This window comes from Cannabis sativa, chromosome 4 (genome assembly GCF_029168945.1).
Source record: "Cannabis sativa cultivar Pink pepper isolate KNU-18-1 chromosome 4, ASM2916894v1, whole genome shotgun sequence".
Lineage (NCBI taxonomy): Eukaryota > Viridiplantae > Streptophyta > Magnoliopsida > Rosales > Cannabaceae > Cannabis > Cannabis sativa.
Genome location: NC_083604.1, coordinates 60,047,443 through 60,070,158, shown reverse-complemented (window position 1 = coordinate 60,070,158; position 22,716 = coordinate 60,047,443). Strand labels below are relative to the sequence as shown.

Here is a 22,716-nt window from a genome sequence, read left to right as displayed (position 1 = left end):
TCTATCAATGGATTCAAACTGTATGGAATTTGAGTTTAATATCCTGTGACCAGGATCCACTTGCACTATTCTATGAACTCATTGAAGTAATTAAACCTAAGTCATCAAAACGACACAACCACATTTTTATTAATCTATGGCATTTGTATCTTGTTCATAGTGGTTTTGACAAGATCAATCTATACAAAGAGTTAATATGCCTATATCCACTGAAAGTAGTTCATCTCATTCGCAGATGGATGTACATTCAGGGGTGGATATGAGTTTTTCGTTGTATTCTTAAAACGATCACTCTAGATTATACCTTATGCAAAGAAATTTGAAATGTTTGAAATATTTCTTAAATTTCTACCAATGGTTAAAACCATTAAGGTAAGTGGTTAAAGATCTTGCGAACTGATAGGGGTGGAGAAATACTTAGTAGATATGCAGTTCAAAGATCATTAAATTGATTTTTGAATTATATCCAAACTTACCTCCCCAGAAATTTTGATTTGCATATTGATGATTAGTTACTAGTGTTGGGTTTTAAGCCCTAAATAAAACTCATTTTATATAATCAGATTTACTTATTAATAAAGATCAGAAATAACATTTTATGTTGCATGGTTCACATGATTTATTTCATGATTATATGTATATAATGTATGAATTTTTTTTTAAGTCCAGAACATATGAGTTGGTTAAAGATTATATTGTTGTCAGCACAGTGGAATATAATCTTAATTATATGTTCAAAAGTTTATTCCCTGATTTGTCAGAACACTGGATTTAGACTGACATGGTATAATAAGCGATAGGTATTCTTACACCTTGGAAAAGTGTTATGTCCTTTCCAGGACATTGGCAAAGTTTACCAGTATCGGATGTATGGAGTATACATCGGAAGGGATCGATATTGAACTTTGATTAGATATATTAAAACTTACCGTAATATCTATTCAATTCAATGTCACCTGTTGATCCTAGATCAAATGATCTCAATCCTGATATGGTTAGGCTTAATCTCAAGAGTGTTATTCGTGTTCTTTGATTTGTTAAGTTAAGCCTACTTTTGGGTTAGGGTGATACTTACATTTTGGGAACACGGTAATGCAATTGAGTGGGAGCGCTAACATAAATATGGAATCTATAGCTTCTATTTGGCAAATAGAAGTTAAGGATGATTTCCTTCGAGCTTAACCAAACGAAGATAAATGGTGGAGATCTCATTTCACTTAGTTGAAATATCATTTATACAGGGTTAAGTGTTTTAAGGATAAAATACATTGTAGGGTGTTACGGTAATTTAATCCCTTTACAGTGTAAATCATCTATATAGAGGATCATTGATCACATTAGGGTTATAACAATGGATAACTAATGACGTGTCTATATCGTGGAACATATAGAGCGTTTCTATATGACTGAGAGTGCAATTCCAAGTTCTAAGTGTGGATTCAATGAGGAATTAAAAAGTTAGGGAATTTACTTGGTAAATTCGGTTCAACTTATTGGAGGCTCGGTTATATAGACCCATGGTCCCCATACTAGCTGAGACCATACTGCTTGTAAGACTCAGTTAATTGATTTTAATTAATCAATTATAATTCTAAAAGTTAGACTATGTCTACTTTATGAATTCTCACAGTTTAAGGATGAAATCGTAAAGAAAAGGGTTTCTAGGTTTAATTATTAATTAAGAGACTTTGTATGCGTAATTAATAATTATTTTAAATGACAATATTATTTAATAATCTATTTTAGTTATTAAATAATTAGTTTTGGCATTTAAATGATTAGAATTGGAAAAATGGCATTTTTGGAGAAATAGAAATAAAATTGAGGAAACTGCAAAATCCAAGTGAGGCCCATGAAACCCTATGGCCGGCCACCTCTTTGTGATTTTCCCAATTATTGTTTTCATTTTTAATTGCCATGTAATTTCTAATCAAAGCCTAGCAAAAATAGGAAAGTGGTGGATCACACTAAATAAGGCAGTTAATTGATTACACAGTAATTAAGGAAACTGTTTTATTTGGAAAGTTGTACTCTCCCTTCTCCCTATATAAAGCAACCTTTGTTCTCTTCTCTTGTAAGCTTAAACCCACGAAATTCAAGAGAGAAAAAGAGAGAAAAATTTCGAAATCCTTGTGAGATGAGTAGTGCCCACACACATCAAGTGGTATCTCAATCATAGTATGTAAGACTATGGAAATTCTACATCAAAGAAGGAGAAAAGAAGATCCAGGTTCAGATCTTGGTGTTGCTCTGCTACAGAAAGGAATCAAGGGCTAGAGATCTGAACGGAAGGAGTCATATTATTCCGCTGCACCCACTGTAAGGTTTTCTAACTTTATATGTGTTTATTTTCATTGTTTTAGAATTCATATTAGGTTGTTAATCCAACATACATGATAGTAAATAGATCCTGGTAAAATAATTTCCAACAACTAGTCGTTGCCTAAATCCTTCTATGGTAATACAATTTCAGAATGATGCAATGGTTGTATATTTAATGTAAATCATTACTAGATTCATGGATGACCTAATCAAAATCTTAAGAAAAGCTAGAACTGTTAACCATGGTTTGTTAGCTATTCTAAGTGATTAGCGGTGGACCATCCCATAGTCAATAGATAAGAAAGTGATTTGTTGAAACAAATACTACTTTTCTAAGATAATGACTAAGTCTGAAAATAAAGTAACAAATAAAGGAGATATTTTTTCTTGATTCCAAAAGTGTTCTATCATCTTATATGATATATGATGATCCCACTGCCTCTGTTGTCTTGTCACAACCGAAGAGGTCAATACCATTTAGTTTTCTTAGATATAATTCACGGTACCTTATCGTAGTGGGAGAGTTTCTAGCAACTCACCTTCTTATGACTTGGAAGACACTAGAGATTAAAATCCATTGTGAGTTTAAATAAGTAATGGATTGTAAAGATAAGAAACTAAGAAGAAAAGCCAATAGAACTATGGTTTAATCCATTCACATGGAGTAACTTAAAGTTTTCTATTACAAGGACATAAAAGGAAATTTTCGTTTATAAGTCTATTCAATGGACTTAACAAAACTTCATTTTCCTAGTATTATAGGTTTGAGTTTATTTAAACCTATGGCTTATGGTATACCTGGTAATTACTTACTCTAATGCAAGCAACTTACTTTAGTAAGATGCTGAAGCATTTTCTTTCTTATGGCAATCTATAGAAGCTTCACAACTTCTTAGGCATAGATTTTATTTATCTAAAGAAAAGTCTCAACTATTCCAGAAAAGATAAAGCCATGAAAGAATTTCTTAAATCAACAGTGAGAGGTCTTAGATATTCTTTTGTATGCCTTAGACCAGACACCTGCTGTTGAGTGGGAGTAATGAGTAGGTATCAGATTAATCCAGGAGAAGAACATTGGAAGACAATCAAGTAAATCTTAAGATTAAGAAGAGGAACTATATGTTAGTCTATGAGGGTGTATTTAAAACTCTTAGACTCACCACATCAGATTTCGAAATTTGCCTTTGTGCTAGAAAATCTTTCTGATAAGATGGTGATTACTCTGGGGGTGGAATAGTGATTTTGGAGAAGTGTAAAAACCTATCTGAAGTCTCTAGGTCTACCAGAAAGGGACTGAATGTTAAAGTTGTAGGAAAGGTACTTATTCAGTCTAAGAAAAGTTCTGTACATTTTTGGCACCATTCCAAATTGCCTTAACTACTAGTGTTAATTTCCTGATTAACCAAAAGTAGTTGCCAAAGGTATAGAATCCAGTATCCCAAGAGAGTAGACATAAAGAGAGGAATTTCACATTATCAATGATTTTGTGATTAAGGAAGAGTAATGGTGGAGCAAAGGTTGTGTTTAATTCAACCTTTCAGATCCTATTACGAGGAGTTTACTACTACTACACTTGATTTGTATATCAAGGTGTTGAGATTATTTGAAATGCACATTTTGTTTTATATTAATGCAAGTGGGAGTTTGTTGGGTTTTATGCCCTAAATAAAACTCATTTCAATATAATCAGATTTGCTTATTAATATAGATCAGAAATAACATTTAATGTTGCATGGTTCACATGATTTATTTCATGATTATATGTACATAATGTATGAATTCATCTGAAACCCTTTTCACATACTTGATCATGTTTGTTGTGCTGTCAACACATTAGAAAGTAAACATGACTATGTGAATAAAGTTTCCTAGATTTATCAGACTTAGGGTTTTACTGATATGATAATCTACAACAGAGTTTACTTGCATTTGGAGAAATGCTATGTTCTTTCTAGAGCATTGGTTAAAGTAAAGCTCAGGTTGGATGCATGGAGTATGCATCGGAAGGGACCGATATTGAACTTTGATTTAGATTTATTAAATTTACCGTAATATCTATTCAAGTCAATATCGCCTAGTTGATCCTAGATCAAATGATCTTAATCCTGTTATGATTAGGTTCAATCTCAAGAGGCTATTCGTGTTCTTTAATTTGGTAGTTAAGCCTACTTTTGGGTCAGGGTGATATGTACATTTTGGGAACACGGTAGTGCAATTGAGTGGGAGCGCTATCATAAACATGGAATCTATAGCTTCTATCTGGCGAATAGTAAGTAAAGGATGATCTCCTTCGAGCTTGACCAAACGAAAATAAATGGTGGAGATCTCATTTCACATAAGCTGAAATATCATTTATACGGGGTTAAGTGTTTTAAGGATTAAATACATTGTAGGGTGTAACGGTAATCTAATCCCTTTACAGTGTAGATCATTCATATACAGGATCATTGATCAAATTAGGATTATAACAATGGATAAATAATGACGTGTTTATATGGTGGAACATATAGAGCATTCTATATACTAAGAGTGCAACTCTAAGTTCTATGCATGGATTCAACGAAGAATTAATAAGTCAGTGAATTTAGGTTATAAATTCTTGATCTGCTTATTGGAAGCTCGGTTATATAGACCCATGGTCCCCCCACTAGTTGAGATAATATTGCTTGTAAGACTCGTATAATTGGTTTTGATTAATCAATTATAATTCTCAAATTAGACTATGTCTATTTGTGATTTTTTCACTAAGTAAGGGCGAAATTGTAAAGAAAGAGTTTTAGGGGCATATTTGTTAATTATGATACTTTGTATGGTTCAATTAATAAATATGATAAATGACAATATTATTTAATAATTATTTATAGTTATTAAATAGTTAGAATTGGCATTTAAATGGTTGAATTAGAAAATTGGCGTTTTTGAGAAAATCAGATGCAGAAAAGATAAGACTACAAAATTGCAAAAAGTGAGGCCCAAATCCACTTTGTATGGCCAGCCACTTTTATAGGAATTATCCTATGACATTTTCATTATTTTAATGCCAAATAATTCAAACCTAACCATAGTGGAATGTTATAAATAGATAGTGAAGGCTTCAGGAAATTTACACTTAAATTTTCTACTTTTTCATTCAGAAAAAATTGAGCCTCTCTCTCTCCCTATCTTTGGCCGACCACTCCCTCTCTTTCTTCTTCCTTGAAATTTCGAAATTCTTAGTGTTACAGTAGTGCCCACACACAGCAAGTGATACCTCAATCATAGTGAGGAAGATCGTGAAGAAAGACTTTCAGCAAGAAGGAGTTTCAGCACTAAAGAATCAGAGAAAGAGATCCAGGTTCAGATATTGATAATGCTCTGCTACAGAAAGAAATCAAGGGCTAGATATCTGAACGGAAGGAGTCATTATATTCCGCTGCACCCAACGAAGGTTTCCTAAACTCTATATGTGTTTATTTCATCGTTTTAGAAAGTTCATATTTAGGGTGTTAATCAACATACTTGTGAGTAGATCTAAGATCCTGGTAAAATAATTTCCAACATTTACATATATAAATATAAGCACATATATATTCAGGGGGGCCATGACCCCTACATGCTCTAATGTACGTCCGTCCCTGACCACAAAATCCGTGATGGTATCTAGATTTCTCAACTGTAGCATGTGCAAGTAACTAGGTAATTTTGAGTACGAATCTTCAGGTGTACCCCGAGCTAGGTGTAGTGCCTTCTCTCTGCACCTCCATGCCTTTTAATAACTCATTTAGATCCTGTAATCCTTGTGCATACTTTTTCTTATATCAGAGGCCAAATGATCCGAGCCGTCAGTTGCGAACTTATCCTTAATTAGATGGGCAACTATCAAAGGTGATGCTTGACGGTTATCTTTTCCTTGAAGATCAAGGGAACATGTATGTACATTATGAAATGTACTCACCTCAAACATGTTATAAAGTACGTTTTTCTTCGCTCTTAATCTCCACCCACAATTTGTATCCTTACATGTGACGTACCAAATATCAGTACCGGACTTCCTAACGTAGTAGTCAAACCCTTTCTTTATAGCATACAAGCCAACAACCATCTTTAAATGCTCTTTGTCTCTAAAATCTTTCCAACGTGTAACTCCCCGCCTGGTGTGCCACCCATAGATATATAATGACTATGATCCTCGATGTCTTCTCTTGTATACATTTTCTCCTTAAATTTACTGTAACTTATCGAAGAAGAAAATAGATCGCTAAATCCAGTCACATTGGTCCCTCAAGCATTAGTAGGACCACTAATATCATTGGTCTCTCTACCATTATTAGGACATGTACTGTCAGTGGTTCCTCTAGCATTACTGGTTTTGCCTGGACGACTACTACTAGTACCAGGTGTTTGGCAATTTTCTCTACGGGGTATTCTTTTTCGTGTCAATGGCCTCAGTGGTATTTGTTGGAAATTATTTTACCAGGATCTTAGATCTACTCACAAGTATGTTTATTAACATCCTAAATATGAACTTTCTAAAACGATGAAATAAACACATATAAAGTTTAGGAAACCTTACGTTGGGTGCAGCGGAATATAATGACTCCTTCCGTTCAGATATCTAGCCCTTGATTCCTTTCTGTACCAGAGCATTATCAATATCTGAACCTGGATCTCTTTCTCTGAATCTTTGATGCTGAATCTCCTTTCATTGATGATCTTTCTTCACGATCTTCCTCACTATGATTGAGGTATCACTTGCTGTGTGTGGGCACTACTCATACACTAAGGATTTCGAAATATTGAAGAAGAAGAGAGAGAGTGGTCAGCTAAAGATAGGGAGAGAGAAGGCTCAGTTTTTTTCTCTGAAGGAAAAATAGAAAATTTAAGTGTAATTTTCCTGAAGCCTTCACTATCTATTTATAGCATTCCACTAGGGTTAGGTTTGAATTATTTGGCATTAAAATAATGAAAAAATCAGTTTAAATTTCCTACAAAAGTGGCTGGCCCTATACAAGTGGATTTGGGCCTCACTTTTTGCAATTTTGCAGTTTTATCTTTTCTGCATCTGATTTTCTCAAAAACGCCAATTTTCTAATTCAACCATTTAAATGCCAATTCTAACTATTTAATAACTATAAATAATTATTAAATAATATTGTCATTTATCATATTTATTAATTGAACCATACAAAGTATCATAATTAACAAATATGCCCCTATAAACTCTTTCTTTACAATTTCGCCCTTACTTGGTGAAAAATTCACAAATAGACATAGTCTAATTTGAGAATTATAATTGATTAATCAAAACCAATTACATGAGTCTTACAAATAATATTATCTTAACTAGTGGGGGGACCATGGGTCTATATAACCGAGCTTCCAATAAGTAGATCAAGAATTTAGCACTAAAATTCACTAACTTATTAATTCTTCGTTGAATCCACGCATAGAACTTAGAATTGCACTCTCAGTATATAGAATGCTCTATATGTTCCACCATATAGACACATCATTAGTTATCCATTGTTATAATCTTAATGTGATTAATGATCCTCTATATGAATGATCTACACTGTAAAAGGGATTAAATTACCGTTACACCCTACAATGTATTTATTCCTTAAAACACTTGACCCCGTATAAATGATATTTCAGCTTATGTGAAATGAGTACTCCACCATTTATATTCGTTTGGTCAAGCTCGAAGGAGATCATCCTTTGCTTACTATTCGCCAGATAGAAGCTATAGATTTCATGTTTATGATAGCGCTCCCACTCAATTGCACTACCGTGTTCCCAAAATGTACGTATCACCCTGACCTAAAAGTAGGCTTAACTAACAAATCAAAGAACACGAATAGCCTTTCAAGATTGAGCCTAATCATAACAGGATTAAGAACATTTGATCTAGGATCAACTAGGCGATATTGACTTGAATAGATATTACGGTAAGTTTAATAAATCTAAGTCAAAGTTCAATATCGGTCCCTTCCGATGCATACTCCATGCATCCAACCTGAGCTTTACTTTAACCAATGCTCTGGAAAGAACATAGTATTTCTCCAAATACAAGTAAACTCTTGTTGTAGATTATCATATCAGTAAAACCCTGTGTCTGATAAATCTAGGAAACTTTATTCACATAGTCATGTTTACTTTCCAATGTGTTGACGGCACAATAAACAGGATCAAGTATGTGAAAAGGGTTTCAGATGAATTTATACATTATGTACATATAATCATGAAATAAATCATGTGAACCATGCAACATTAAATGTTATTTCTGATCTATATTAATAAGTAAATCTGATTATATTGAAATGAGTTTTATTTAGGGCATAAAACCCAACAGTATTTGGTACGATAGTGGAGTCAAGTTCAAAGCTATAGCAGCAGGGACCTCTGTACCTTGGTTATCTCTTACGTCATCATTGCCCTCAACATAACATTCAGGGTCTGGACCATAAAAAACCATCAATGAAGGGCATGTGTGCTACAATATCAACACTCGACATCATAGTGTTTAATTCAGATAATACATCGGCAACCAACACCTCTGGATTTGTTTCTGGAACAAAACTTCCAACCTCGATACGATTGTCCTTAACAGAACTTGGTGTGGGACTAGGATCGATGCAAACATTCTTCTTTAATAAAGTCACAAACAAGGGAGTAAATTCATCTAGCTTCTTCGCAAGTGTAGATAAGAAGTACCTTGCACGCTTATCATTTCCAATAACTTCAGGGCGATACTCATAGCCTTTCATGTACTTGTAATTTACTTCTAATTTCAAGTCATACTCCACTTTGTCAATATCCAGTTCTTCATACAAAAGATCAACCAAACCTGAGTAGCTTACGTTCGGATCAATGTCAAATGTCAAATTTTTGCCCCGCTTATAAATCCAATCTCTACTATCAAGCTGAAGCTCCCAAACACTATTATACATAACACACGCATTAACAGTTGAACCTGTCACATACATTTAAAAAAAATATAATTATAATTTAGAACAAAAATCTCACCGAAAAAAAATCTTTCAATGCAATAAATATGAAAACAAAATCGAGCCCGTTACCAAAAATTAAAAAAAAAAACAATTTTTGGACCACAATCGAACACCCATCCAATCGGGCCTTAAAAATTACCCAAAATATATTTTGGACTATATTTTGGACTATAATCGGACACCCCAATCGGACCCATCAAACACATATCAGACTTCAATCCAATCGAGCCTAAAAAATTCCCAAAACTATATTTCGAATACCACAAACGGACCCCCACATCGGACCCGTCAGACACCCATCGGACTCGACCCAAAAAACCAAACAAACAAAATTTTATGGGGTACCATCGGACCCCATCGGGCCTTCACCCTTGTCAGCTATTTTGACAAGGTATCGGGCCCCCCAATGGACACCCCAATTGGACTCGACCCAAAAAACCAAACAAACAAAATTTTATGGGGTACCATCCAACCCCTATCGGGTCCCTATCGGACCCCATCAGGCCTTCACCCTTGTCAGCTATTTTGACAAGGTATCGGGCCCCCCAACGGACAGCATCGGACCCCCATCGGGCCAGACGAAAAAAATGCAAAAACCAAGAAAATTGCAGTATTCACAGGCAGCATACATTTTAACACAAAAAACAGCAACAATCCACAAATCAAGCATCAAAACAACATTCTAAACTAAATATAACAACAAATAAGATTACACAAACAAAAAAAAAAACATTATCCATTGCTTGCATATGTGTGCTCTGTGTATGATGCTCCCTCCAAATTTAAAAAAAAAATGGGTAGAATAACTTGTAGTGTAGTAGATTATAGTGTTATGAAGTTAAGAAAATGAGTGGTGAATGACTGAAAAAAAAAATTAGTTGGGGAGTTAGGAGCTCAGCAGCAAAGAGAAGAAGAGAAAGGGCAAGGGGTAATGTAAATGGGGGTATTTCAAGGATATTCTAAAATATGTCATATTCTACAAATATTAAGTGGTGTGTTTAGGGAAAAAATATTAAGTATATGTAAGTATAGAAAATCAAATTTTCCTTATGTAATTCATGGCCATATCAATAAAATTATTTAAAAAAAATGAAAAGCTTATTTAATGATAATCAAGTTGCTTTTCATATTGCCTCAAATTCCATATTTCAGAAGCAAACTAAGCACATTAAGATTGATTGTCATTTGTTCTTGAAAAAATTCAACAAGACCTGATCTACATAAGACATGTAAAGATCGAAAAATTAAGAGATATTTTTACAATAACTTTAAATGGGGAGCAAATTTATTATTTTTGTAACAAGTTGAGCATAATTAACATATGTACTCCAAAATAGAGTGTTAGAATATTAATTATAAGAATTAGGGTAAATTATATTTAATAATTTCCAATTTAATCACCTAAATTTGTATATAAATATATAGGGAAATGATTTTGTACCGTGATATACTTTCACAGAATGTATTCTGTGGTACATTAGATGGGTCTCAAGGTACATTAAATGAGTGTCAAGGTACGTTTCTACTTTTTAACTCTAATTACCCCTAGATCAATCTCAGTCGTCAGATCAAATAACTCCTTCATCTGACGGCTGCCATACATCACGGATTACAATCCATAAAAGTATAATAACGAGACAAAATCATATTCCTAAATATATATTATTCTATCAAATACTATACATAATTCAATCACCATATTTTGCATTTACAAAGATTACTAATTTTTTTTTACCAAAAACATACTATACATTAAACCGTAAAATTCTACAAAATCATAATTTAGACATAAATATCATGTTTACACTTTTTCTAAAAAAATGTGCACATAGCACTATTCATATTAGCTTTGGCTTCCTTCCCTATATCAAAGTCTTTTTTTTTTTTTTTTTTTTTTGGTATAGTTTTTCAGCATTAAAGCAAATAAAGCAATGTAGTTTTCATTACTTCATGTCAGGCTCTAAATATCGTCATTTTAAATGAGAATCGAACTTGTCTTGTTTCTCTTTTTCCTCAAAACATTAAACTCCTCTAGTTCATCTTTTGTTACTTTATTTACAAATGCAATAAAACATGTCTTCATCTGGAGAGCTCATAAGCGGATGGCACATCATGCAATGGGTGACCTTTTCGGTTTCTTTCCATGATGCGGCGGGCAAGGAAGACCTGCTTTCCCACCACAAAGATGAATGCCCTGCCCTTTCCAGAAGCACCTCTAGCAGTTCTTCCAACACGGCGAACATACTCAGATGGATCACGCGGGAAATCAAAGAGAACAACATGATCCACCACACCAGCAAAATCCATTCCACGTGATGCCCTGCAATAAATTTCATCAGAAATTTCTATGTATGCAAAAGCAAAATAATCAGAACATAAAATTTTTGTTTGTAAATTCTAAATTGTTTCAAACAAATACCGGAGGAAGCTACAGCAGTTACCTATCAGTGCAAACTAAAATCTGTGATCCCTTCTCTGGACGAGAATTGGAAAACTCCTCCAAATTAGCAAGCCGCGATTCTTGAGCCATAGCAGCATGGAATGGAAGAACTTTAACTTGGTTCTCTCTTCTATCAAAACGCTTTAATGCATTCTCAACTTTCCTACAGGTCTCTATCTGTTAAATACACGGAAACAACTGATGTAGGATTACTGAATTTCCTCACAAAAACCACACCAAGTAGAGAGAAGTATCCATGCCTAAGGAGGATTTTCTGTTACCTTGTTACAAAAAACTATTGTTTTGGGAACTGGACTTTCCTCCACAAGCTGCAGAAGTGCAGATTTCTTGTTCATAAATGCTGATTCCGGAGTTTTCTCTGTCTCTTCACCTCCACTACAATCTACAAGAACCTGAATATTGACAATCATGATCAATACACATGAAATTTGCATATGACTCCGTACTTCAAATTTCCTAGTAACAATTTTAATTCTTAGAAATCATAACTAGTAAAAGCAATCATGGAACTGACCTCATCAAGGCCAGTGCTTATTCGGTGCATCCCAGGTCCCATAGTTACCTCACAATCTGGAAAAACTTCAACTAATTTGTTGTATATGCCAACTGGTAAAGTTGCAGTCACAAATAAATATTGTGTGGTAACAGGTGAAGAACTCATCAAATTCTGTAGCACTGATTCAAAATCTTCATCATTAAAGAGAATGTCTACCTCATCTAGCACCGCACTGCACCACAAGGTTTCAACTCTGTTAGCTTCAGTAATAAAATTATTTCTCCAGGCAGTAATTAATAAAATTCTTTATCCAGGGTATTTCTGGATAAAAGAGAAATCAACTCTATTAGTTGGTCTTATTCCAAAAAAAAAAAGAAAAAATTAGTTTGTCAAGATCATCACCTAAAGATATTTTTGAAGTAAAATTTGGTTTGTAAAAGAAGCAGATATAACATGATAAGTCTGATGTGTCTAACAAAGGTGAAAAGCCATAAAGACCAAGCATGAGTTTTTTTTTTTTGATAGATTTAATGTAGCATTTATACAATTACCGAAACCCTATCACGTGGTTATGGCTTGGTAGCTACTTGGTGTAATATAAATCCCACAAATTACTCACACATGAGCGATGTGGGACAAACACAATCACACGTGCTTCTATTTTGATACATTTAATCACACCAAAGTAGTATTTATCCAATGAACAAAACCCTATCATGGAGTTATGGTTTGGTACCAAGCATGAGTTTTAGTACAGCAGTTTATTAAGTTTTAGTCTTTGTTTTAGTTGATTTTGGCTGAGCTGTTCTTTTTGTTTTGGGTTAGAAACTTTTAATTAAGTTGCCGATGTGACAAGTTTTATTCTCTATAAATAGAAACTTAGAGCTCAGTTTCAGTTATGCGGAAAGAGTTTAGAATTGAGAGAAATATCTTGGAAGAGATCTAGCCCTCTTGAAAGGTTAGAATAGGAGAGAAAGCCTCTCAAAGAACCATTTTGTGTAGTTCTTTGATGATTAATGAAAGCATTCTGGTGGAAAATCAATATTTGTGTCTGAATTCTTTGCAAGTTAGATTATTTCTAATCTAACAAAAGTCTTATCAATTTGGTGCTGTGAGCTACAGATACAATGCAGAAGAAACCAAGAGATAAGAGCAGTTCAGATTCAACCCTTGACGGCAAAGTTGCAATGTTGAAGATGAAGGTGCTGGCTATTACAGACACTGTCAATGACTCAGTCAATGAGTCTATTCTAGAGATGGGGCGCCAGATGCAACTGTTGCAGCAACAGCTCCGGTGTCTTCTAAAGGCTCATGAACAAGCAAGAACAATCAAGTGCTCGAAGGCCATTCAAGAATCATCCAAGAACCGACTGCAACTAAGTTTCCAATGTCCAGCAACCAGGAGCCATCTGCAACTAGGATTCCAGGGCCTTTAATGGGGGCAAGAAGCAGCGGACAGCGGCTGAAACAGGGTACTAAAGCTGCTGAAGTGCCACCAGCAGGAGGATTCCGAAGAAAGAGTCTTTGAGGGTCGTTCTTTGGATAGAGGAAAGTCGAGCTCACATTTCAGACACAAACAGCAATTGAAGAAATTGAAAATGCCCACTTTTCATGGGGGGACAATTTAGATGGATGGATTATGCAAGCTGAAAGGTTTTTCACTTGTCATAATTACGATGAGGAAGAGAGGATAGAGGCAGCCTTTATTTCATTTTCTGGTGATCCTCTGCTTTGGTACTGATATGAAAACAAGAAAAGAAAAATTGTGTTGAGAAGAAATAAAACGATGGTATTGAAGCACTTTCATGACACATAAATGGAGTCCCTCTATGACCAATTTCTCTCAGTAAAACAATAACTGTGTGGGAGATTAAAAAAAAAAAATTCAACAGAATCTTAGCTCCACTTGACAACATAGCACTCGAAATTCAGCTAGGTACATTCTTGAATGAAATAACACCTTCGATCAGGGCTGAATTAAGAGTACATTGACCAAAGAATGCGGATAAAGCAACAGAAATCACCCAAGACATAGAAGAAATGTTGCGGATAAGCTCCTTGTTTGATGTGTCTACCAAAGGAAGAAAAGCCATAAAGACCTTGCATAAATTTTATTACAGAAGTTTATTAAGTTTTAAGTCTTTGTTTTAATTGTTTTTGGCTGAGTTGTTCTTTTTGTTTTGGGTTAGTAGCTTTTAATGAAGTTGGTGACATGGTAAGCTTTATTCTCTATAAATAGAAAATTAGAACTCAGTTTCAGATAGGTGGAAAGAGTTTAGAATTGAGAGCAATCTCATGAGAGAAATCTAGCCCTCTTGAAAAGTTAGAATAGAAGAAAAGCCTCTCGAATAGCTATTTTGTGTAATTCTATTAATAAAAGCATTCTGGTAGGAAATCAATATTTGTGTCTGAATTCTTTGTTAGATTATTTCTAGTCTAAGAAAAGTCTATCATAACAGCAGAAAAGTGTAATATAAATATATATATATATATATATATATATATATATATATATATATATTAACGAGCTTAAAATAGCAACAGAAGTTAAAAGATAATCCAAAGAAGAAAGAAATACCATCTTAGATTTCCTAACTTCAAAAAACCCTCTTTGATCATATACATACAACGACCAGGTGTTGCTATAAGGACATCTACTCCTTGTTGTAAATTTTCAAGTTGAGTTTTCTGCCGAAAACCACCTGTCACAACCATTGACCTGAAAGGAACACCACTTTTTGACATTGATCGGCAATTGACCAAAACCTGCAAAATTTACACACATGCATTAAGTAAAAGTACAACCTTACAAAAATGTTCAAATGATATAAACTCTATTTCTTATTTTCTCCGTATAAAAGAAAGAGAAAAAAAAACTGTATTCCAAAAAGAGCACAACCTGTGTAAATAATCTTCAGTACATTCTTATTTCACCATATAGAAAAGAATATGTTTTGAAGGTACTACCAAAAGGGAGTAGCACAGTGGATGTTAAGGAAACAAAATCTTTAGAGTGACAGCAAATGAAGCAAGTAGTGAGTGAAATGCGGAAAATGCAATATAGAGCAAAATAGTCACATACTTGAGAAGCCAACTCTGCAGTTGGTACCAATACAATCAGTCGAGGACTCTGCGATGAGGCCATGCTTTTTCCATCAATTTCCTCTTGCCTAAGACGTTGAATTACAGGAGCAAGATATGCTAAAGTCTTCCCAGATCCACTTTGATCAGCCAAAATACAGCTCTTTCCCTCTTTAACGGGTGCAAATGACATGGCCTGCAATTGATAAAAACCCACTTAACTAAGAAAACATAGTCAGCTGTAAATAAAATTCATGTTTGTATTTATCTATTAAAGTCTTATGCTTGTTTTGTAACTACGGTTTTCCTCGGCCATAAGTGAGACTCCTGAATAAATTTTGCGAGGAAGTTGTCTAAGACAAGTGACTTCTGTCTCTTTTTCAAAAAAGAAAAAAAAAAGGATAAAAACCCACTTAACGTCAATGCTAGTATTTATAGTATCCACAAATTTCAAATTCATAGTTCTCTAAAGAATGCAAGACAATGGTGACAACAGAGCCAGGATATTGAACAACATAAACCAAGTAACCAACACGACTATGGATATGGGATATTGACACAAATGAATCAAAATGTTCAATATAAGTTTAGCTATCTCCAAAGAACAGGGACTCGATATAATCATATCAGAAAAGACATATTTCAGCATTGCATAAAAAAAATCTAGTTCTTTGCAAGCTAATGAAATATGATAAATATTCGAAATATTGATACTATTAACAATCCAAATGCCAAGAAATGAAAACCAATAAGGGCGTGTTTGCTAATAAGGAATACAAATGGAAATAAGTAAAATGTTTTTCGCTTATACTTCAACATTTATGACACAATATTTAAACGAATCCCTTTCATAAAGAAGAAAAATATACGAACGAAAACAATAACTAAAATGAATAATAAAAAGAAAAAAAGTTGGATAAGGTGAGGAACTGTTATACCTGAATATGTGAGGGGCGTTGAAAATTAAGTTTCCTAAGACATTCAATCATAAAATCACTGTAACCCACATCTCTAAAAGACTTTCTACTGAAAAAATCAGAACCGGATGAGAAGTTGGTTCGTGGGGTCGAATCAGGTTCGGGTGAGTCGTATTTCAAGTTCCATCCTTTGTTAGATGAGCCCACTCTAGTTTCACTACCTTTCCTGGTCCATTTCCTCAATGGTGGTGGAGATTCAACAACATCATCATCATCCACTGGCAATGGTGGATTTTTGGTTGGTACTTGTACTACAAGCTCCTTGGGCCGAGTAGTTCTCACTCTCTCCACTTTCAACCTGCCAAAAGATGACCTCGAACGTAAAACTGCAACCACACCAATGGCGAAATTGGACTCAGAAAATGGAAAAGAAGGAAATAGAAGAGAAAATGCACATAGAGAAAAGAAAAGTACCTGAAGGGGATTGGGATTTGTCCATGTTTGTGGTAGGGTCGTTGGAGGAAGAAGAAGAAGTAGAAGCATGAATTGAGGGAGAATGAAGACGGGGCCCATGGCTGAGGCGGTAGATAGATATGGAATTGCAGTCCAACTTCAAAAGCGGAGAATAAGCTTTCACCAGCATCGTTTGGATTATGAGCAGAAAGAGAGAAAGATGCAACTCACAACAATGAGAGTCATATAGATATAGATATGCACTCCCTTAAAAAAAAGGATGTACTGATACATCTTTAATTTATTTCGGTATCCATAATAATTTTTTAGTCTAATTTTTTTTCATATTCATGTACGTTATAGCTATTTAAGATATCCTACAAAATTTTAAAAAATTCGGAATAATTTACAATATAGAAAACAATGTTCAAACAATCTATTTTAGTCATATGTGCAACACGCTGTTTGAACATAGTTTTCGGCATGTTAAACTTTTCTAAATTTTTTAAAATTTGGTAGGATGTCTTAAATAACTATCACGTACATGACCATGAGAAAAAAATTGACTAAAAAATTATTTCAGATCCTAAAACAGATAGGAGTGCATCAATATATCCATTTCAAGGAGGTGCATTGTAGAATTTTCCTATTTTTATTATTATTATTATTATGGAAATATATATACTGTAGGGAAATTCTATAATGCGCCCTCTTAAAATGGATACACCGATACATCTTTATCTGTTTTAGTATCCGAAATAATTTTTTAGTCAAATTTTTTCTCATGGTCATGTAAATTATACTTATTTAAGACATCCTGCAAAATTTTAAGAAATTCGGAAAAGTTTAACACGCCGAAAATTGCGTTCAAGTAGTGTGTTGCACGCGTGACTATTTTATTTTATGCGCGTGTAAAATAGACTGTTTGAACATTGTTTTCTATATTGTAAATTATTCCGAATTTCTTAAAATTTTGTAGGTTATCTCAAATAGCTATAACGTACATGAATATGAAAAAAATTAGACTAAAAAATTTTTCTGGATGCCGAAACAAGTAGAGGGTGCATCAATATATCCATTTTAAGGGGGTGCATTGTAGAATCACCCTATACTGTATTAGCAATTCTAGTAGGGGTGTTCACAAAGTATCCGATCTAATCCAATCCGCACGATCCAATCCAATCCAATCTGCAAAATGCGGATATCCGCACTTGTGCGGATTGGATTGGATTGAAAAATCTAAAATCCGCACTTGTGCGGATTGGATGTTGTTTGACCTCAAAAAGTAACCGATCCAATCCAATCCGCACTTTTTAAAAAAATTATAATATGTAATATATATTAATTAAAAAAAGACACAAACTTCTAATTTCTTAATCTTTTTTAGTAATATATTGAGTTGGTGCATTTTATTTATTTTGTAATATAAAACACAAGAAAAATAATTCTTATTCACATAGACACATACACATAAAGTTTAAATATATATATACTAGCTTATTTATTTTAGTAATTAGATACATATATATTTTAGTGTAAATTTAAAGATAAGTATATATATTGATATATATGTATATTAGTTTAATTTATATATAAATAGAGATGGAAATAGATTATTATTGGAGATTAAAAAATAATAGTCTTTTTTTAATTTTTTTTCTATGAAATATTAAATAATTTATTATTAAAAAAATAACCGATCTAAAATAACCGATCCAATCCGCACTATTGCGGATTGGATTGGATTGGATTTAAACTCTTATGCGGATCGGATTGGATCCAAAATATGAAATCCGCACTTAGTGCGGATTGGATGTTGTTTGACCAAAAAAATGCGGATTGGATCGGATGAACACCCCTAAAATTCTAGTAGGTTAAGTCACGATTGCGGGTTTTTTTAATCATAAATTTATAGGACAGATATCTGCAATTTGTGTAGTAACCTTCTCGAACTACTTAAATAGCATGTTTTGTCAAATCATGGACTAGTAAGTAAGCGAGTAACATAACACAAAACTAATTTAGAAATTTAGACAATAAAATTATAACATCCTCAAATAATACACCAAAATAATTAGAACTTCAACTTATAACATCGAAAACTACACGCCAACTCATAACACATATCAAAATACTCTACAAAATATCTACAAAACAAAATAAGATAAAAAAAAAAAAAATTGAGTTACTCCTAATGATGATATTAACTAATAAAAAAAAAATCTCAACAGTAAAAAGATGACAACTCTCAAATAAATTATACTTAAAATGAACTTATCGACAAAATTTCTGTAACAGTGGGCCCTCCACAAAAATCAACCTACAAAATAACAAAGCTAATTAGTAATTTTCCCCCCGAACTTTGACATGTACTAAATCGTGCCCCCTGAACTTTTTTGGCCGTTAAAAATTCCCCTCGAATTATTGAGATTGTTAAATTTAAGGACTTTTGTCTAATTTTAGTAATAAATTCTAACATGGATGAAAGTTTAAGGGGCATGATTTAGTACATATCAAAGTTTGAGGGGCAAGATTTGATAGATATCAAAGTCTGAGGAGCATGATTTAGTACATAAACAATCACTGAAACAGTAAAATTGAATGAAATTAGACAAAAGTCCTTGAATTTAACAATCTCAATAGTTCAGGGGAAATTTCTAATGGCCAAAAAAGTTTAGGGGGCACGATTTAGTACATGTCAAAGTTCGGAGGGAAAAACTACTAATTAGCCAAATAACAATAAAACTCTATAACCAGACAATTTAATGAAAAAATAGGTAATTTGAATAAAAATTGTAAAACAATTCATGTAATAATATCAAGACTTAAAATACTTATCTGTCAAATCTCAAAAGTCATTTGCAGAAGCCATGAATACCAAATGAAATCTTTCTCTTACCTATTGATCATACTACAAATCTACCCTAAACAATTAGGGGCACACCATAATGATGGCACAAAAACTATAAAAGGCATCCAAACCATAAAAAAATAGTGCAAAAACAAAGTTAATTAAATATTAATAAAAGTATCAAAACAAAATAAATATTTGAAGAAAATATAAATAATCTCAAAAATTTAAATTGTAAAAACAATTATTGCTAATAATCTCTAAGTGAGTAATGAGAGGACTGACTTAATCAAAATATATAATTTACACCTAAATGAATGCCCAAATGAAAAAACATAATACATAAGAATTAAAACCAAACAAAAAATATTTATCAATAAACCTAAAACAAAAATAAAATCTTTAATTAAAAAGAAAGAAAAAAAATTGAGTAAAACCTTTAATTAAAAGAAAACAAACAAAAATATTTGAATTAATATATTTTTTTAATATTTATCAAAAATATTAGAACGAAAAAATAAAATCTTTAATTAAAATAAATTCTCTCATTTAAACATTAAAACAACCACATTACAAAATTACATAAAACATAATAATAAATCCCCACATAACTGTATTAAACACCCAAATACCAAAAATGAAAATTATTAATTAAGATACAATTTAAATGATTATTAAAAAATTGATTAAAAATCTATATATATTATGAAATATTAGTATTATGTAATATTATAATTTAGAGAAAGAAAATAGAGAAGAGATGAGAATTTTCTGAGTGTTTTATTCCAATAGGTGATCTCCTATTTATACACATACAAGAGTTAAATATTAAGAAATTAAGAAAAAAACGAAACTAAGAAAAAGGAAATGTTGATTTCATTAATGGTAAAAGATTTGGACATCCACATAATTAATAATATTTATAACACTCCTCCTTCGATGTCCATAATAACTGCTTCATTAAAAACCTCACCGAGAAAACCCAGTGGGATAAAACTCGGTCAAGGAAAAAAGAGTGCAGTATGAAATTACTCCCCCTCATTTTGGCATTCATGGAGATCCTTTAATCGACGCATTCCAATCTTGTGAACTATCTTCTCAAAAGTTGATGTTGGTAATGACTTCGTGAATAAGTCTGCAAGATTATCACTTGATCGAATTTGTTGAACATCGATATCACCATTTTCTTGAAGATTGTGTGTAAAGAAGAATTTTGGTGAAATATGTTTAGTTCTGTCTCCTTTAATGTACCCTCCTTTAAGTTGAGCGATGCAAGCAGCATTATCTTTATAGAGAATTGTTGGTACTTCTTTATTAGATGTTAATCCACATGTTCCTCGAATATGTTGTGTCATTGATCTTAACCAAACACATTCTCGACTTGCCTCGTGAATTGCAAGTATCTCAGCATGATTTGAGGAAGTGACCACCAGAGTTTGCTTTGTTGACCACCAGGATATAACAGTGTCACCGCAAGTGAACAAATAGCCAATTTGAGATCTGGCTTTATGTGGATCAGATAAATATCCTGCATCTGCGTAGCCAATAAGTTGTGACCCACAATTATTAGAATAGAATAATCCTTTATCAATAGTACCCTGGAGATAGCGGAGTATGTGCTTAATCCCTTTCCAATGTCTATATGTTGGAGCAGAACTAAATCTTGCTAATAAATTGACAGAGAAAGCTATATTAGGTCTTGTACAATTAGCAAGATACATCAATGCTCTTATTGCACTAAGATATGGTACTTCTGGACCAAGGAGCTCTTCATGTTCTTCTCTAGGTCGAAAATGATCTTTTTCTACATCAAGTGACCTAACTACCATTGGGCTACTCAATGGGTGTGATTTATCCATATAAAACTATCTCAAAATCTTTTCGGTATAAGTTGACTGATGAATGAAAATTCCACATTTTAAATGCTCAATTTGTAAACCAAGACAAAATTTTGTTTTTCCTAAATCTTTCATTTCGAACTCTTTCTTTAGATATTCCACAGCTTCCGAAAGTTTTTCAGGAGTTCCAATAATATCAAATCATCAACATATACAGCAATGATAATAAACTCAGGACTTGAACTTTTTATAAAAACACATGGGCAAATAGGATCATTTTTATATCCTTCTTTTAATAAATATTCACTAAGTCAATTGTACCACATGCGTCCTAATTGTTTTAATCCATACAATGATCTTTGTAATTTAATTGGGCACATTTCTCGATTGCTTGAATTATATGCACCAGGCATCTTAAATCCTTCAGGGATCTTCATGTAAATATTACTATCTAGTGATCCATATAAATAAGTTGTGACTACATCCATTAATCGCATATCGAGTTTTTCACTCACAGCCAGGCTAACCAAATATCTTAATGTTATTGCATCCACCATAGGAGAATATGTCTCCTCATAATCAATACCTGGCCTTTGAGAAAAAACTTGAGCTACAAGTCTTGCTTTGTATCTCACAACTTCATTTTTCTCATTTCTTTTACGTAAACATAGCCATTTGTATCCAACGGGTTTCACACCTTCAGGTGTTTGGACTATAGGTCCAAATACTTTGCGTTTAGCAAGTGAATTCAATTCTGCTTGAATTGCTTCTTTCCATTTTGGCCAGTCTTTTCTATTTTGACATTCTTTGATAGATTTAGGTTCAAGATTCTCGCTTTCATTTACAATTTCTAGCGCTACATTATAAGCAAAAATATTGTCGACAATTACTTCGAGTCGGTTCTATTCTTTTCCTGTATTGACATAATTTATTGAGATCTCATTATTTCAAGTATTTTCAGGTACCTGAATCTCTTCAAGAGATTTGTTTATGTCAACATCTTCCTCGAAATTTTTAGCCTCTTCATTAGGGCCATCTTGATTATTTGCTCCCTTTCTTTTTCGAGGACTTTTATCTTTGGAACCGACTGGTCTACCACGTTTCAAACGTGCTTTAGAATCATTGATTAATTGTCCTTCTGGGACTTCAATTCGAATTGGAGCATTTTCAGCTGGAATATGTGATTTTGTAATTTTCTTTGGGTCAATGAATGCATCTGGTAATTGATTTGTAATATTTTGCAAATGAATTATGCTTTGAACTTCAAGTTCACATTGATTTGTACGAGGATCAAATTGAGATAATGAT

At 33.2% G+C, this 22,716-nt stretch overlaps 2 protein-coding genes across 2 annotated transcripts; both read right to left on the bottom strand.

Moving 5' to 3' along the window:
- Positions 1 to 11,063: 11,063 nt before the first annotated feature.
- Positions 11,064 to 16,984, bottom strand: LOC115714317 (DEAD-box ATP-dependent RNA helicase 50). The gene is made up of 8 exons (XM_030642971.2): positions 16,741 to 16,984; positions 16,288 to 16,652; positions 15,351 to 15,545; positions 14,847 to 15,034; positions 12,287 to 12,500; positions 12,033 to 12,164; positions 11,753 to 11,928; positions 11,064 to 11,631 (listed from the first exon to the last, which is right to left on the bottom strand). Exons 1-8 carry the CDS (start codon positions 16,907 to 16,909, stop codon positions 11,391 to 11,393), a joined length of 1,680 nt encoding a protein of 559 aa, XP_030498831.2. The 5' UTR covers positions 16,910 to 16,984; the 3' UTR covers positions 11,064 to 11,390.
- Positions 16,985 to 19,553: 2,569 nt separating this feature from the next.
- On the bottom strand, positions 19,554 to 21,399 carry LOC133037026 (secreted RxLR effector protein 161-like). The gene is made up of 2 exons (XM_061113826.1): positions 20,693 to 21,399; positions 19,554 to 19,557 (listed from the first exon to the last, which is right to left on the bottom strand). The coding sequence occupies exons 1-2, from the start codon at positions 21,397 to 21,399 to the stop codon at positions 19,554 to 19,556; spliced, it is 711 nt and encodes a 236-aa protein (XP_060969809.1).
- Positions 21,400 to 22,716: the final 1,317 nt, after the last annotated feature.